General features: G+C 39.0%; 1 protein-coding gene across 1 annotated transcript in view; it reads right to left on the bottom strand.

The window, feature by feature from the left end:
- Positions 1-17,759, bottom strand: part of adgra1a (adhesion G protein-coupled receptor A1a) — a 31,543-nt gene extending 13,784 nt beyond the window's left edge. The window contains exons 1-2 of the mRNA XM_063481757.1: positions 17,204-17,759; positions 16,520-16,762 (exon numbers count right to left, since the gene is read on the bottom strand). Of these exons, the coding sequence (XP_063337827.1) occupies positions 16,520-16,522 (3 nt within the window). The 5' untranslated portion in view covers positions 16,523-16,762; positions 17,204-17,759. The remainder of the gene's footprint in view (positions 1-16,519; positions 16,763-17,203) is intronic.
- Positions 17,760-18,782: the final 1,023 nt, after the last annotated feature.

Raw genomic sequence — 18,782 nt, 5'->3', positions numbered from 1 at the left:
CAACACACCTGAATCACATGATTAGTTCATTACCAGGCCTCTGGAGAACAGGACATGTTGAGGAGGTCATTTATCCATTTGAATCAGCTGTGATGGATCAAGGACACATCTAAAACCTGCAGGGACACCGGCCCTCGTGGACTGGGATTGGGGACCCCTGACTTAGATCTTCTTCTTCCCTTTCTCTCTCTGTCCCCTCCCCCCGTCTTGCCACCATGGGGAGCAGGGCTTTCAGCTGCTCTGCTCCTCGACTCTGGAATTCCCTTCCTCCTGATTTAAGAAATATCTCTTCCTTCTCTCTCTTTAAGTCCCAACTCAAAATTCACTTGTTCAAAATAGCTTATCCCACATAACCTCTCCACTCTGCTATTTTAAATTTGTTTTATGTCTTATGCTTTTATGATTGTATAAACTGCTTGCTTTTATGTTGCTTTTATTATTCTACCATGTACAGTGTCCTTGAGTGTTCTGAAAGGCGCTTTCAAATAAAATGTATTATTATTATTATTAAAATGCTTTAAATAGTAGTTTAGGAGAAAAGGTGGAAAAAGTTTACAAACAGCAACTACAACTAAACAAAGTAACTGAAGTCAGGGCCCTATTCCAGGGCCAATCACTTTGAAAATAAACTCTGGGTTTACTAACTCTGAGATCTGCAACTCTGAGTTTCCTGTTCCTGATGAGCAGGCAGAACAGAGACCTCATTTAAAAAAAAAATCCCGCTAAACTCATCAAGGTCTGATGTTCTTTCAGATTGATTTTGAGGTGGATGTTGTCAACCATTTAAAAAAATGACATTTCTGGTTCCCACAAGTTGGTACTAACTAATGCTGACAATTGGCATATCAATTTGTCCAGCGCTCTCATCAGGACTGTGACGTTTGGGAGAGACTGAACAAGGTGTCTTTGAGTTACAGTGGCTTGCAAAAGTATTCGGCCCCCTTGAACTTTCCCACATTTTGTCACATTACAGCCACAAACATGAATCAATTTTATTGGAATTCCACGTGAAAGACCAATACAAAGTGGTGTACACGTGAGAAGTGGAACGAAAATCATACATGATTCCAAACATTTTTTACAAATAAGTAACTGAAAAGTGGGGTGTGCATAATTATTCAGCCCCCTTTGGTCTGAGTGCAGTCAGTTGCCCATAGACATTGCCTGATGAGTGCTAATGACTAAATAGAGTGCACCTGTGTGTAATCTAATGTCAGTAGAAATACAGCTGCCCTGTGACAGCCTCAGAGGTTGTCTAAGAGAATATTGGGAGCAACAACACCATGAAGTCCAAAGAACACACCAGACAGGTCAGGGATAAAGTTATTGAGAAATTTAAAGCAGGCTTAGGCTACAAAAAGATTTCCCAAGCCTTGAACATCCCACGGAGCACTGTTCAAGCCATCATTCAGAAATGGAAGGAGTATGGCACAACTGTAAACCTACCAAGACAAGGCCGTCCACCTAAACTCACAGGCCGAACAAGGAGAGCGCTGATCAGAAATGCAGCCAAGAGGCCCATGGTGACTCTGGACGAGCTGCAGAGATCTACAGCTCAGGTGGGGGAATCTGTCCATAGGACAACTATTAGTCGTGCACTGCACAAAGTTGGCCTTTATGGAAGAGTGGCAAGAAGAAAGCCATTGTTAACAGAAAACCATAAGAAGTCCCGTTTGCAGTTTGCCACAAGCCATGTGGGGGACACAGCAAACATGTGGAAGAAGGTGCTCTGGTCAGATGAGACCAAAATGCAAAACGCTATGTGTGGCAGAAAACTAACACTGCACGTCACTCTGAACACACCATCCCCACTGTCAAATATGGTGGTGGCAGCATCATGCTCTGGGGGGTGCTTCTCTTCAGCAGGGACAGGGAAGCTGGTCAGAGTTGATGGGAAGATGGATGGAGCCAAATACAGGGCAATCTTGGAAGAAAACCTCTTGGAGTCTGCAAAAGACTTGAGACTGGGGCAGAGGTTCACCTTCCAGCAGGACAACGACCCTAAACATAAAGCCAGGGCAACAATGGAATGGTTTCAAACAAAACATATCCATGTGTTAGAATGGCCCAGTCAAAGTCCAGATCTAAATCCAATCCAGAATCTGTGGCAAGATCTGAAAACTGCTGTTCACAAACGCTGTCCATCTAATCTGACTGAGCTGGAGCTGTTTTGCAAAGAAGAATGGGCAAGGATTTCAGTCTGTAGATGTGCAAAGCTGGTAGAGACATACCCTAAAAGACTGGCAGCTGGAATTGCAGCAAAAGGTGGTTCTACAAAGTATTGACTCAGGGGGCTGAATAATTACGCACACCCCACTTTTCAGTTATTTATTTGTAAAAAATGTTTGGAATTATTTATGATTTTCGTTCCACTTCTCACGTGTAAACCACTTTGTATTGGTTTTTCATGTGGAATTCCAGTAAAATTGATTCATGTTTGTGGCTGTAATGTGACAAAATGTGGAAAAGTTCAAGGGGGCCAAATACTTTTGCAAGCCACTGTATAGAAATTTCCTGCTTCATGGTGAAAAATCTAAACACTTCACACTCTTTGGTGAAAACTCACAGTTTTGAAGATAAAGTAAGAACAACTCCTTCAGGATTTCCTGGTGAAATTTAAGGTTGCTCGGATCAGCCACCTTGAAACTATACCTCAAAGTGTAAAATATGTAATTCCGTTTTCCTGCTAGGTCACACTGTGTGTACATATTCCAACCGAAATGTGTTCAGGGGCGGAACCTTATCACAATTGAGAAAATCCGTAGGAGGAGTTTGCAAAAGTATAACATCTGGTAAATGGTCAAATCTGCGCCAAAATGTCATTTTCAATTCAAAACATCTGCCTTCCTCATTGATTTATGGCATCATTCAAAGATCTGTGCATCTTGGGAAGTTATAGGTGTGTGCCAAACTTTATACATGTATGCGAAACACAGCATTCAGACTCATCTTTTGCAGTTGCTTGCTCCAGTCATTGTTAACAGGAGATTGATACGCCCACAAAACACAGAGAGGCTGCAGTTTTGTATGGGACCGAAATAAGCACAGAGTGACAATAGCGGACTAACTAACTGTGACCACAAGGATATTAATTGACAGGTGATGAGCTTTATGACAACATTGTCTGAGATGAAAGGAGGGAGATCACTTTACTTTGGCCCTGCTTGGCCTGACAGAAGCAGTGCAAGAAAACTGACCGAGAGAATTATTGTCCACAAAGTCAGAGTTAGAAATATTGAGATTTTAAGACTAATTTGAGTCTTTCAAATAAATAACATCATTTACATGGAATAGACTGTCTTACCCATCATTCTTCTAACAGCTCAATTAACTCATATCTGTGAAAAAGGACCTTCTGCAGATCATAGTGTTTTATAAAACATTAAAAATGATTGATTGATTGATTGATTGATTGATTGATTGATTGATTGATTCGACAAAGATTAATATTCATCAATAATGAAAATTTTGTACGTTTAACTGCTTAAAGGATTTGAGGTGTGTGACCTCTGTAGAGCTGGTTCCAATACTAAGTAAATCCAGAGTCAAGCTGTGAACATTAATTAGTCTTTAATTTGATGCTAATTCTTTTAGCCTGACCAAAACTAATTAAAAACAATTCTTTGAGTTCTAGTTTGTTTATTATTTTTTGATTCAATAAGATGTGAAACAACTATAAGTCTCTAAGTCATTGCACAGCTCCTTGCTGTAGCTGCAGTGCTGCCTGACTGCACTGACATCACTACCTTAAAATAACTCTGTGAACATCATGAAACATGTACAACATGGCAACAGTATCTTTTGAAAAATGAAAACGAATTAACACAAAGATATTATTTTTTCATTAATAGCAAACTGCACTTTTATTCATGTCAGGTTCATGGTACATAACTATGTGCTGGTCTGTTAGGATGACAAGGCCACTCTGACTGCGTGCTTCACTGACGCAACATTGTGGTAAATATGCACATGCTGACACAAATAGACAGCAAATAGAGCAGAGTAAATATGAAGGACTTACTAGGAAGCAAGCTCAAAATAGCCAGGCTTTCTTTGCCTTGGCCATTTTGTCAACCCTAAAAGCCCATTCACAGTCAACAGGTATTACAATCATGCTTGGCAACTTCCTTTGTTAACCCAGGCTCTCTGCTTCAGACTCTGTGCATGCTCACATAAATGTGTCATTTAGCACATCATTTGACTCCTTTTCCACATAAAATGGGTGTGACATACTGCAGCCACAGACATGAGCGGAACAGGTGACAGAGACATTTATAGAATATGATAAATAAAACAATAAAAAGCAACACTGGTGCTGCAAGTAAGACATAACTTGGTCTTGGTTATGTCTTTTCAGCATAACTTGATGATGTAGCCATCTTTAAAAAGGAAATCAACTTTGTGTCATTGAAAACTCTGACTTTAAGCTGAGTGTAAATAAAAACAGAGTGCAATGATTTGATAAACTGATAAACTCATACTTTATTCACAATAGAAATAGAAACCATATCAAATGTTTAATGTTTGAATTTGAGGGCAGCAACACATCTCTGAAAACAGTTGGGACAGAGCCATGTTTTCCAAGCAACATCCACCAAAAAAAGTTGGATCACAGGTTTGTCATAAAATATATATTTTATTACAGTGTCTGCTATCATGAATTAGGCCTAGGCAAGTTGAGTTTATCATTAGATGATAATGACAATGATAAATTAGAATTTATCATTATCGTTAAATGAAGCTTGAATCCTAATTTTATTTTAAATTCATTATTTGATTTAAATAAGTATTAATTATTTAGCTGTAACCTGAAAGGGACAAAAAGTCGGTGACAGAAAGTGAAAAAATCTGGAGAAACAGTTTAGATGCAGTTACAGATATCTGACATTAGTTACCCAGATAGCAACACTTTCCCTCAACTCTATTTTTTATTAAATAAAAAAACTGTTTTCTACTGCTCATTTCATTTTTTCTACAATTCCAGTAATCATAATAATAAAGAAATAAAAAATAATAAGAAATAATGAAAAATTCCATAATTTCTGCCATTATTGGTTAAAAATGTTTAAATGTATAATGTTCCCATTGTACGCATTTATAATTATATTTAATATTAGCTTTCAGTGGTAGATAATGGCTTCCTGACAACCACAGGAAAAGTATAATATATTACAAATGTCTCAACTTTCAGAGATTTTGGATACTTGAGTATAGCTTTGGATCTGGATATGATCCGGTCTGAATCTGTAATCTAAAATGTGATCATCTTTGGATCCATCTTGCTGTGCAAGTGGCCAATGACACAGTTTGCTGATACATTACAGAGCCTATGGATCAACCTTCACACTTCACACACACCTTCAACCTACACAAATTAGCAAAGTAATGTAAATCGAGGATTTGAGTTTTTGCAAAAATGTAAACTGTTGGGAATAAATATAATATAAATATAATATAATATATTTTATGTCATCCAGAGAGCACATATGTACATTTAACAAACAAGGTCTATAATTCTCTGCTGTGTCTGCCTGTGTGTAGTGAGAGAGTGGAGTTTCTTGCACGTGACTGCATGCCTCAGGATGTTTATGGCTGCTTAAGGCCTGGACTGAATTGTTCACTGTGCCTCACACAGCCTGATGAGAGATATGAGGAGCAGTGGTACAGAGTGAAAAAGATAAACTAACTGTGTAATGTTTAATTCGGGGCACTGCATTTTCTATGATTGAGATTTAGTTCCTGGAGGAACAAAAGAAGGTGCATTTCCCCTTGATAGGTCTAGTGACAGCAGGTGGAAAGACCTGGGCAGATTTGTAACAGAGCTCGCAATTGGTGAGTCACGGAGTGACACTTAAGTCTGAGTTCAGACCAAGAAAGTATCAGAAACTAATTAATAACTAATTAACTAATTAAAGCCAGGAGCAGTGAATGCAACTCTGCATGCTACGGCACCTGAGGTTCTAATTCCCAAACAATATTGTTCCATGAGGAACTCCTGTGAGTTTTCTGTTAATTTTTCTTAGCAGTAGGTTGATTTTATCAGTGAGGTTTGGGTTGTTTTCTTCCTCTATGAGAGAGAGATGGTTTTATGCTTGGACATGTCTGGAACTGGCCCTAGTATTTGTTATTTTATTATAATTTTATGGTTTACTTTTGTTTTTGCTTTTGTTACAGTGCACTGAGATAAGAAATCTGAGAGGTGTGATCCACCGGTGTGCAAAGTGCTTCTCCATGATTATAATGGGCTTTGGAGAAATTCACTTATATGGGACACTGACCACATTAGATGGTAAGTCCTGAGTCTAAAAGGATTGCAGCGACTCAATCCAGTCCAAAATGATAAAGAATTGTTTTCCTTTTAAAAATGATGACATGATCTTGCTGTTGATGGAGACTGTAATAGGGTGGTTGCACGTGAGACTCCACTATCAGCAATATCTGATATGGATGTGTGTGAATGAATGCGTGTGACTGGACTGTGATGGAGTGACGATGTGGACTAAAGTTTTGACTGACTTGATACTGAGACAAAGACTGGACCTACCTTAGGATTAGTAAATGCTGACAAACAATTCACCCAGCCGGTAAGAAAAGGGTGGATGCTTTGTTTTTGTTTTGCAGGAGCAGGAGGATAAGAGAGACCAGAGGGGGAGACTGTAGCTTCACATGAGAGTGTGGAGCTGCAGACTTAACCCTTTGGCTGCCAATTTTGAGTTACTGATGTTTGCATTAAGAAAATTCTGTTTTATCGGCTGTGTTTTGATTACGGTATCACATTATTGTTGGGAATGCCAAATGCTACAGTGGAGAAAACTTTTGATATCACTTATGACTGGAATATGTTACTATTGACCATAGCGGGCCACTGTAAAAAGTCAATTAAATTTTATAGAGGAAAATAGCCAGAACCAAAACAATATTTATGAATAACAAGGGGGAATGGTAGATTTGTCACATTCAAAATAGAGTTATGTAATAACAAACACTGGTCCACGTGACTGAGGTTTTTTCCTGTTAAAATAGTCAATTATTAAAAGTAGAATACAACCGACAGGGGCATGTGCTAGGATGTGGTACTGCAAAAAGAGCAGAAGCAAAATAAAGAAAAGCCATTGTGTTGAACTTTGTTAAATTCAAATTAAAGTGTGCCATTACACTCAGGGAATCAACATGAAATCGAAATATATGCAAATTTTGTATGAAGCACATGACTGATAACTGTTCTGTCCTGAGCTTTTGTTTCCCATAGCACACACTTGGCCACACCACCAGTTTTTCACCGCCAAAGGAGGGTAATGTCAAATGGTCGAGGGAGGAATATCATCGAAAAGTGGGAAAGGTAAGCCCCGATAGGGGTGATAACACCATAAATGTCACCTATGGTCAGACTCCTAAACTGTGACACCAAGCATGAAATTCTCCAAAATTTAGAGACAGAGAGGAGTTCTAGATAAACATAATTTAGCAAACCCCATAGGGATTGATGAGTTGAATCTATAATATTTTGAAATAACATGTGGACCATGTTGATTATGCTTGCTTCCAATGTGAAGAGATTGGCTAATATGACCAGGAAATGCAATAAACAGGACTGTCAGAACAGTCGGCATTAAAGTCACCTTTGACAGTCCAGACTCCAGACATCCTCAGGATGTCCAACGCCATCCTAGTTGGACTTCCCTCACTGACCACAACAGGGGGATTTATGGTGTGACCAAGGTGTGGTTTGGGTTGTTGTATGTACATTTCAAAATGATATAGCTCTGGATGGGTCAGTTACCAGGATGTGGAAGGATGACAGACATTATTAAATGAGGAGAAGGAATTTTCTGGGATTGAAGATCCTCTGGGTGAGTGGTTGACTGAAGCAGGCAGAAAATAAAGCTATTATTTTACAATTGATTGATAACTGATGGATAATTGGCCATATTCACAGCTGTATTGACTTGTTGTGGACGCGGTCTATTTCATGTTAGAGGACTCTAATTGACAGATTGAAAACAGCGACATTAAGGGAAGAAGATGCAGTGCCACACTATCAGATGCCAGTGACAGTTGGGCTCAGTGATGAATCAGGTGAGCTGGATTCATGGCTGAATCAAGACATAAATCCCCCTGCTGTGGTCAGTGAGGGAAGGACAATGGGGGAAAATGGAGTTGCAAATGTGAAGTTCATGTTAACACACAGGTTTTGTTTTTAGGTAGTTCTGCGGCTGCGGACTCTGGGCGGAGCCAGGAGTTCAACAGATTTAACATGATAATTAAACTGATTTCATTCCCTAACACAGGGTGGCAGGGCTGGGGCAATGACACTCGAGAGGAGAATTTGTGATGTTTTGGGAGAAATGATGTTACTAATGGTTCCTTTTAATTTCTAGCTCCGGTGAATTGACACATGAGAGTGTGTCAAAAAGGGGGGTATTCCAAGTTTAACATGACACAAAGGTTTCCATGATCATTTTTTACAGAGGAAGGAGCAGACACCAGATGAGGTCACGGAGATATGAGGATCCTTAGCAGCACAGACAGACACAGAGAGTGCCAAAACAGCAATTGGGGTCAAGGGTCATGCCATTTGGGCTCCTGCTAGTCACCTCGAGAGGATCCCAGGACCACAGCAATAACCGTGAAGAGGTTGGCGGAAATCCAGAAGCAGCAGACCAAGGAGGGTCTGGCCAAGAAAGGGGGACTCGGCTGAGAACACCCCCCCCCCCCAAAAAACCATAGATCTCAGCCAGTTAGGGCAGAATAAATCCCCTGATCTATGAAACGAACTGAAGGGTAGTCTAACGCCTGAGATTTGAAGAAAAGAAGAGAAGAAGAGCGTAGAGAAGTCACCCGTCCCGGAAGATTAGTTGTTTAACTGTAAAGAAGGTCAAAAGCCCCTCAGACAGAGGTTCTAGTCTGAGCACAAAGGTGAAAGCAGGAAACAACCAGAATGGTCGGGGAAGCTGAAAAGTAATGGGAGATCTGAGAATTAGCTTTAGTAGTAGTCTGTGATTTTTATGTATGACAATTGCCCAAACACAGCAGTCACCCCATATATGGTCCACCCGTTAAAGGGGGACAGAGGGCCAAAGAGGGAAAAGAAGCATAGAGAACTGACATCTAGTGGGTAAAAAGAGGTATGTGTAATGTTTGGTGAGATGTGCTGCGATTTCATTCTCAACATGATTCTGTAACTAGAGCCCTAGGAAAACTCAGAACATCATTTAAGAAAATTAATAAATGCATGAATATTTGGAATTGATAATCCATTTGAGGAGTGGATGGCATCTGTCCTTGGGCAATGGAAGGGGTGTATTATGTCCATTAGGGTTTCCTTATCCGTCTTTACAGCTAGTTGGGTAATTTGTGGTAGTGTGCCTTCTATCCAAGGATTTTTGGTAAGGTTGGTTAACAGGGCTGTTGGGGATCTGAAGACAACATGATGATGCTTGATGACTTTTTTTAGTGTCGATCTGATCTGATCAGATCGAAGGCGGGAGTGTTGGAATTAAATAATTTGCAGTGCCTCAATAATGCTATGCTTTTTTATTAATAAGTGTTAAAAAGTTATATAGTGTAGTATTAAGTGGACACAGCCCTGAAAATAAAGGCATGAGACCATGTGTCCTGGTGGAGTAGAAAGCTGCAGACTCTCGCTCATGCTTGCCTGGGAAAATGTAGATAAGAGGGGACCATCTCTAGTGGGAAGTTACTGAGACACTGTTGTTTAGGCTAGAATGAGAGAGCTTCTGTAATAAAACTGTCAGGGGCACACCACCATTTTGAGATCCACAGCAACGTGTCATGCAGGACGCATCTCCCTTCTAGAAGTAATGTGAAAGAGAAATAAAGTGTTAAATGGTCTACTGAGCAGTGTTTTGTCTTCCATCGGATGCCTCTGAGGAATCAAAAGAACTCGGTGAAGTGTTGATACTAACAAAACTTAAGCAAATGATGAGCTTTGACAGCAAGTTTATGAATGAGCATGGTTCAGGAGCACCAGGAAGGTAGGAGTCACAGAAAAACTGAAGAAAAGCTTCCAGCATGCAGGTTAGGTTAACAGAGATTGTTACCAAGGTAAATGACTCAGAGTTGATGTTAATGCTCTTTATGGAACATAAAAACCTAATTTTCCCTCATCTCAAGGTTAACAAATCTCAGAGTTGTTAGCTAAAGCAGCTTCCCAGGTTTACTGTATTATCTTGTTTTTAACTTGTTACAAGTCTCTATTTATCTATCTCTAGCATTACGAAATCACAATTCAAAGAATGCAGTTTAACATATTTGTTTAAAAAAATAATAGAAAACAAAAAAGAGATACATTAAATCTTTTTCTGCATGTAATTCTCAATTTTTTTTTTAATTTTAGCAACCATAAAAAAGTAAACACTTTACCCTGGTTATTGCATCCTGTGTCATCAGTATTCAAACAATTAAAATATATCACCTTACAATGAAGTTTCATTTATTTTGGCAGTACATTTGGCAGTACATTTTTTGTTAACCACTTTTTCAGTTGTATAAAACAGTTAAAAATGTGTGTAAATGGGTGAACATCAGTGTTGGGCAAGTTACTTTGAAAAAGTAATTCAATTATAGTTACTAGTTACTTCTTCAAAAAAGTAACTGAGTTAGTAACTGAGTTACAATATCCTAAAAGTAATTAATTACTTGAAAAGTAACTATTGCGTTACTTTAAAAAAAAGTTTAACCCTCTGGGGTCCAGGGTATAATTGGCCATTTTAACTACTTTTGTTTTTCCCTCCACATTTTACCTTTAAAAACTATTTACTTTGTCATGTTTGGTATCATTCTTTACAGCACAACCTCACGTGTCTGAATTTACAGTCATGTTTTCATTTTGATATACTGTATTAACACAATTGATCTAAAATCAGACAAAAACCATAAAATCAGAGTAGAAAAAGTTATATTTTTTACTGTAACAACCACAAACATCTTTAATGAATCATATTTCATAACTTTAAATGCAAATATAAATTGTCAATTTTAAAATCCTATGCACAAGTTTACTTTTACCCTTTTTTTAAATAACCATTTCAAACTATTTACAGAACAGTCAGCTGTTCTGCATTCAATAAGATGCCACACAAATAATTTCTGTCCACTATAAAGGAGAACATCACAGCCTGATACCTGCAGGTCTGACAGCAGCAGGTGTATCACTCCTTTTTCTACCTGGAGACAGCAGTCGCCTCATTGTTCTGACACACAACACAAAACTATCCACAACACTACACACTAACCACACAAGACAACACATTAACTACACACTCCAAACACGCTAAACGTCACAAATCTCACATCTCAAAAACTCGCTCTCTCTCTTTTTCTGCTCTCTCTCTCTCTCTCGCCGTCACTCCTAAAACTTCCGCTGTTTTTTTTTTTGTTTTGGTCATAAGCAGAGAGTGCTTGCTGCGCTGTCCTTAGACAGTAAACGTGACGAAACTATTGAGGAAAAAACGCCGCGTATATATTGTTTATCATGACTCTGGTTTTACGTGGCCTATCAACATAATTTATAAACTGGTATATGTCACCTTGTTGCTTTGTCTTTAAGTGGTCATGTGATTAGCTTACCACGACTACTTTATTCTTCCTTAGTCAAACAGCAGCACCCATGCGATTGTTTTGCCCCCTTAGCTCCAGGTGTTGTGCTAGACAATGATCGTGATTTTCGCGTCCGCGGGAGCGCGCAGCTGCTTAAAGCTGTAGCGTCCAGATTACTTACAGCTACTTCCGTGCAACTGATATAAGATGCGGTAAGATGAACACAGCTTCAACCGTCTGTTTGTTGAAAAATAGTAACGGACCGCGTTTCCTTGTTAGTAACTGTAACGGCGTTGTAACGATAGGAATAGTAATTAGTTAGATTACTCGTTACTGAAAAAAGTAACGCCATTAGTAACGCCGTTACTTGTAACGCCGTTATTCCCATCACTGGTGAACATTAATTGGAGATAAAGTATCTGAATTTCAGGAGCGGGACCACGCCTCCAAACAAGCTCCTTCCTGTTCTTATCTATATATGTTCCCCCAGTTCTTCAAGCTGTTCGTTCTCGTTTACATACCCCACTCTCCCTTCCCTTTTCATTTTTTTTAATTCTTTCACTTCTTCATTTCTTTAGTACATGGGGATCTGCCAGGCCCGGGAGCCGCATCCAAGGCCTTCCCCAAACCGCAGCTCAATTCATGCCATTCACCTTTATCTACTAAAACGCTGTCAAACTTAAAATGAGGACGTGGGCCCAGCGAGTGAATCTAACTTTAATGTCACAACTAACCCTAGAACAACCAATGACCTGGAGGATGTTTAGAGATGGGTGTGTTAACACTGAGATTTTCTCACAATATCTACAGAAAGACATTCACAGAACTGACAAACAACATTACAGTTCCTGCATGGTAGACGAGAAATCTAAAGTCCTCATAAAATCTGACACAAACACTGCAAAATCTCCAGTGTTAAATTGACACTAGAAAGTGTCTATATGTGTCCACTCTTTTGAGTGTTAAATTAACACTTTTGACAGTGTTATATTTCTAACAGTAACCTAGTCAATGTTAAAGATTAACAATGACTAACACTGAGCAGTGCTGATTTTCTAACCCAACAGCAAATATGACCTGCAAAAAAATGCTAATCATGTCATAATCTCACTATGTGTACATGGAGGTCTTAGTTGAGCCATTAGCATGTTAGCATGCTGTTGGCAAGTTTAAACAATATTTTAGTCCAAAGAAGTTCTGTTTGATTGTTTTGTAATTGATGTGCAGTTTTCTGGGATCTGGACAGTGAATCTGGACAATAAGAAATGTGATGAGTGCAATCAGTCAAAAATGATATCTGTATTATCATTTAATCTGATTGATTAAAAAACACATCTCGCAGTTAGATTACTTCAGACCAACAAATATACTGGTGTTATGTAAACCAAGCTAAGATCACTTAGTCCTGGAGGAGCAAGGAATGTGGAGGAGGCTTTGAAAAAGTGACTCACAGACAGTAAGCGATGTGCATGTCCTGGGCAGGCTTAGCACACGTCTCTGTTAGGAGGCAAAACATGGCTCCAAACATTTAAACCATCTATGTTCTTTCACTGGAATACACTCCTGCATTTGTATAATTCAAACCTTTAGAAACAGAAATCAAAAGCTAATTTGGCCCCATCTTCACGACAGTGTCAACTTGCTCTTTCTTTGCCTTCCAAACCTTTTTATTTTTGAGACATTGTCATGATTCCTCTTCTCATGTCTCTTCCTCTGTCTCTCGCTCTCTCTCTCTCGGACAGCATGCTCTCTCATTACGCGCCACTGAACAACCCATCTATTAGACAGCGCATGACTGATAAAATCCTTTGCAGATCCCATAATATGAAAAAACGCACACACAGGCATGCACACACAGCAGCAGTAGAGCTCTGCGTAACACTCCACTTGTCTCGGATGACCAACTAGACACTGTGCCATTACATAAGATATTGTAATTTAGCTTTTTTTTGCCTTTGTGCATGTAAAAACAAAATTTTTCAGGGTGTCAGAGTCAAGTGCTTTTTTAGGAAAGATACAAAACATTCATCTCTTGCCAAAATGGATAAGATGATTAATGTTTTCTTATTACTTGGATTTTGCATACTGCTGTTCACATATGCAACATGTACAAGCTAAATCCAGCATTCATGACAGTTTTTCATTTGAGTGTATTAGACTAAGTTAGTGTTGGGGATTAATCAAACTTTGAAGGCATTAGCTTTTGTTTCCTCTCTGTCTCGTTGTTTCTGATTAGCCCCAGCTGTGTTTCCCGTCCCTGTGTGTATTTAGTTCTTCTCCTCCGTGTGTTGTTGGCCCATCTGCCTGTCTTCTCTCGTGTTTCCAAGTTTCAGGTTTTCCAGTCTTTGTGTTTTCCTAGCTATATCTAGTGTTTTGGTGTTTAGGTGTTTCTGCTTTTGTTTTGTTAGTTTAGTTTAGTTTAGTTTAGTTTAGTTTATCTCAGTCTTCCCTTGCCTTTTGTTTATAGTTGTGTGTAGCCCTAAATAAAGGCTTGTTTTTTGTTAATATTCACATCCATCTCTCTCATCTCCACACACAGCCCATCTTTACCTCTGAGAATCTCTTCCCTGTCTAATATGTGTTTCTTAACTCAACCATGTTACTGACCTGCTCCAATTCATCTATTTAGTTGCAGAATTTTCCACAATATTTCTTTTTTAGTATAGCTTATTTTTCCAGCCTCTTTTTGCAACCATCTGTGAATTGACTTAAGTTCACACAGTCAGTTACAGAGTAACAGACTGGGTGAACCTAACAGACTCTGTGATACCAAAACCTAGAGTTTTTCTCTGACCTCCCACCCTCCCTCCCTCCTGCTACACCTGAACCTTTGACTGATACTTGGATTCATTTCCTCATTCATAAAGTCCCCAATTTCAATTACTTTTATATTTTGTGTACTTGACGTGAACATTTTTACAGTCATCAGTAGGGATGGGTATCGAAAACCGGTTCTTGTTGAGAACCGGTTCCCACTGTTTCAATTCCTTGGAATTGTTTGCCATTTTTGCAAACGATTCCCTTATCGATTCCAGTCGCCCCGAATGACGTCACCACGTTGCGGAGCGTCATTTACCTGGCAGGAAACATGGCGGCTCAAACGCTAAAAAGTTTGGTCATACTTTATGAGAACGGATGACAACAGGGCAACTTGCAATACTTGCAAAGTAGATATTTCATTTAAGGGAGGAAACACTACGAATATGCAAAAGCATTTGCTCACAAAACACGCGATGACCTTAAATGAGTGTCGTGTTTTTAATTCTGCTCCGGACTCGTGAATCTCAACCCAGCAGCAGCGGTAATGTTTGCACGTCCTCTCCCTTTAATGCAGCAGGTAAATAATCAACTAACAGTGCATATTATGTTAGCGCGATCTGCCTTATTACAAAACCTGCCATAACTGTGCTGTATTTAGGTGACCATGATGAGACAGACAGAGTCTGGCTGGCTCAGATGCTGGCAGTTCTCGCTGCAGTCTACCGTTAGCGTCTCCTTTCAGGCCAGGATAGACGAATGTCACCGAGCAGTCACTAAGTTTGTGGTAAAAGGCTTGCACCCATTTGCCACAGCAGATGCCCCCGATTTTCAGTAAGTGAATGTGTTTAATTGTAGGCAGGGACATTACTGGATATTCTTGTGTAATTGCTACAGAATAATTTATGTTATACTTTGTTATTGCTACAGAAGAATATTTATTTTATTGTTTTACATTTACAATTTTTTTTCCTGGGGACCCTGTGACACCCTATTGAAGAGCCGTAGGCTGTGGATCTCTTAAGATCTCACTGTTGGGTTTGTAAGGCCATGTTACTCCTAAATTTCTATCTTGTTCAAAGAGAAGATATAAAACAAAGTTCTAAGCTAATCGACCTTAGTGTTCTCCTTTTTTAAAAAGAATCGATAAGAGAATCGATAAAGAATCGAATCGTTAAACAGAATCGAAAATGGAATCGGAATCGTGAAAATCTTATCAATACCCATCCCTAGTCATCAGTGTATAAGAACTGCAGACAGCAATAACATCACAGATTTATAATCAGCTCTGAATTAAATTTATAGTCCACACACTGACATTGTGGACAACAACACTGTGGACAACAACACTGCCAGTGCAAACATTTACTGTATGTTACACACTGATCAATGATCAATCATTTGTCGAAAAAAGTGTGTCACAATTGGAGCTGGGGCTGATGTGAGTATTTGAGTGAAGATGAGGGTGAAATAACTTTAGAACTCCGACATTGAACTAAATGTGTTTTAAATGATGTTTTAAATGCAGCCTGCAGACAGTCAGTTTCTGAACATTTTATGTTAAAATGTGTTCACAGATTGAGGTTCAGTCACTTAATGTCAAACAACATTCTGAAAGATAACATGTTGGAAATTCAGAGTGTGACCCTTGACATATTTTCCACTGAAAATCACCCAAATCAGTCTCAATGGGTCAACCCAGAAGATATGACAGGCCCTGTAACAGCTCAGTGTCCATACCCACTTGCATCCGGTTTCTGTTTCACGTTAGGGAATGGTAGGCAGAGTACCAAACTACTGTATGAGGCAGAGTCCCTTTTTGAAAACCTAAAAACATATTGTTTAGCCTTTTTAGAAAGTACAAGGAGATTCAGTGCATACTTACTTACATTCTTATTGTACTGTATAGTGTGTGATAGTTGTGTTAGTGATATAAAATGGAAATATGCATATTCAAGATGATATTACATTAGTAAATTTACTTGGTTCATTTTTCAGTGTACTCATATTCAGTAAATAAAATAGCTTGTTTATTATTAATGCATTTAAAGGATTTTTTTCTGCATCTGACATAAACACATGATCTTGCTTAATCAGAGTATGTTTACACAATGATTAACCAACACAGTATACAGTGTACATGTTGCACGTGCTTTATGGTAACCTGAACCTGAAAAAAATACAAACAAAAAAACAAACTTACCATTGGCTATGGTTGGTGCACCCTTAAATTGCGAAGATCTGGTCTCATCTTCCCGCTATCCTGCTCCCTCCATATCCATGTAGAAGATCGATGTGCAACCAGAGAGGTGAGTTTGCTGTAATCCAGGTGTAGTTAAGGGTGTTACGATTACTGGAATTTCTCAAGCCGGCTCCTCCTTCAGCTCGGCGGACGCTCCAGGCACAGCGCTGCCCTGCAGCGGCATTGTTCAGGTCAAGATTCCATCTGCGAGGCGGAGCAGATCAGAGACAAGATTCATCTGCCTTTACATCTTTTTGTAACCACGAATGTTGGCGGTGAGATATAAGACGATCATGAAAACAGTTGTTTTTTTGTTTGTTTTTTTTAAAAATGTATTGATTATTTAAATATATAATGATGAATCTTAAAGCAGCAATTGCACTGGCGGCACATATTATAAAGAGGCACTAATACAGCGTCCTAATTTTTTCTTCTGCCTAAAAACGTGGCGATTACAATGACGGGACTGTACGTGTTTGCGTGCATGCGTGCTCATGCTGTGATTATACATACACAATTCAGACAATTACTCAATTATTTGTTACCACAGCCGAAGCCTTCCATGCACAAAAAAACAAAAACACAAAACAGATAAGATGTAATATTTGAGGTGGTTATTTGATGAAAAGAAAATACCGGGTTTACCTGCAGTATTATCTTCTCCGCTGAGCTGGGCAGAATCCAGACCCTCCACAATCCAGGTCACTGAAGATAGCGGTTCGGCTCCATTCGCCTGCAACGATGCGCCGCATGTGACGTGGAGAGCCTAGGCGGGGAAGAGCCGGTGAAAAAACAAAAGTGCAGGCGGAGGAAGACGTTATGGTGTTATCATCCATAAACTCATAATCAACAGCTTCCGATACAGCTATGGTAACGTGATGGCGGATGCGGTGTCAGGTAGCCTTTATTGATATAGCAAGAAACTATTGTACATGTATATTTAAAGCGGGAGCTAGCGGACAACAAAACGTGACACCACCCCCACCAATATTTAGAACAACGCAGGCACTGCCTCAGCTTCTGTTTTCGAGTGTTCCTCATAGTTTGCTTTGTTCTTTAGTCTTTCTCTCTGCACTGTCTGCTTGCTTTGGATGACTCCAAGTATTTAAATTCATCTACACTCTTAGAAAGGATGTGTTAAAACACTACATGATGTGTTAAATTTTAACATGTGCTGCATCTGCTCAGGGACAATGCATGTTGTGTCAGTTTTTCATGTGTCTGCTCTTTTAACTTTCATCTCTTTTGTGGGATTAGATAACACAAAGATGTGTTATTTTGATGCAAAGATCTGATAAAATGTGCTTTAGTGTTGTTAAAACATGTAAATTTCAATGTGTGAAAAAGGAGAAAACGTGTACATTTGTCAGTGTAAAAGTATTAAAATACATGCTATCAATTACTTAATAAACAACAGTTTTAATGATCTTCTGAAATTAATATGTATAGAATATTAATTTTCAATTTCATCCAAGTCTGAATCACTAAATTCACATGCAGAGGTGGAAAGTATTTTTCAGGTATCTGTACTTTATTTAAGGAGTTTTTTCTGATTACTTTTTACTTTTACTCCCTACTTTTATAAACAAACATCTGTACTTTCTACTCAACTTCATTTTTCAAAACAGGCTCATATTTCACTTCAATGCGAGCCTTCAAACATCAAACCGATTTTAGCCTAAACAGTAACACATGAAATGCAGTCCTATTCGTCTATTAATAAGCAGGGGATGTCACATGAAAGGAGATGATGTGTACAAAAGTCAGTGGTTAAAGGCGATTTTTTATGTTTTTATTTTTTCGGCACAACACCGGAATTATTGCAGGTGTCCATAAGTTACGGTTGCGGTACTTACAGCATGTAACTAGCCCTACAGAAGAGGAGTGAACATAAAGGGAATAACATGTTGTAATTGAATTGGAGATAAATTGTCGGAATTTCAGGACCGGGACCACGCCTCCAAACACAACCCTTCTGGTTCTTATCTATATATGATCCTCCAGTTAGACACCGCTGTTCGGTCTTGTTTTCGTCCATTCTCGTGCGAACGCCTTTCGGTCTTTAATAGGTCTTAACACAGCTTATCTTATAAGAGTAACATAATCTTACTGACACTTTCATTTGCTTATAATCGCCATCTTGTCCATCACCACATCAGACAAAGAACTACACAGCTCTGCTTCATCGGTTTCCTTTCAGGCGATCCAAGAAGCCCAAACACTC

Source organism: Pelmatolapia mariae, linkage group LG8, assembly GCF_036321145.2.
Source record: "Pelmatolapia mariae isolate MD_Pm_ZW linkage group LG8, Pm_UMD_F_2, whole genome shotgun sequence".
Taxonomy (NCBI): Eukaryota; Metazoa; Chordata; class Actinopteri; order Cichliformes; family Cichlidae; genus Pelmatolapia; species Pelmatolapia mariae.
The sequence above is the reverse complement of the archived record's forward strand: the minus strand, read 5'-3'. Positions and strand labels throughout refer to the sequence as shown.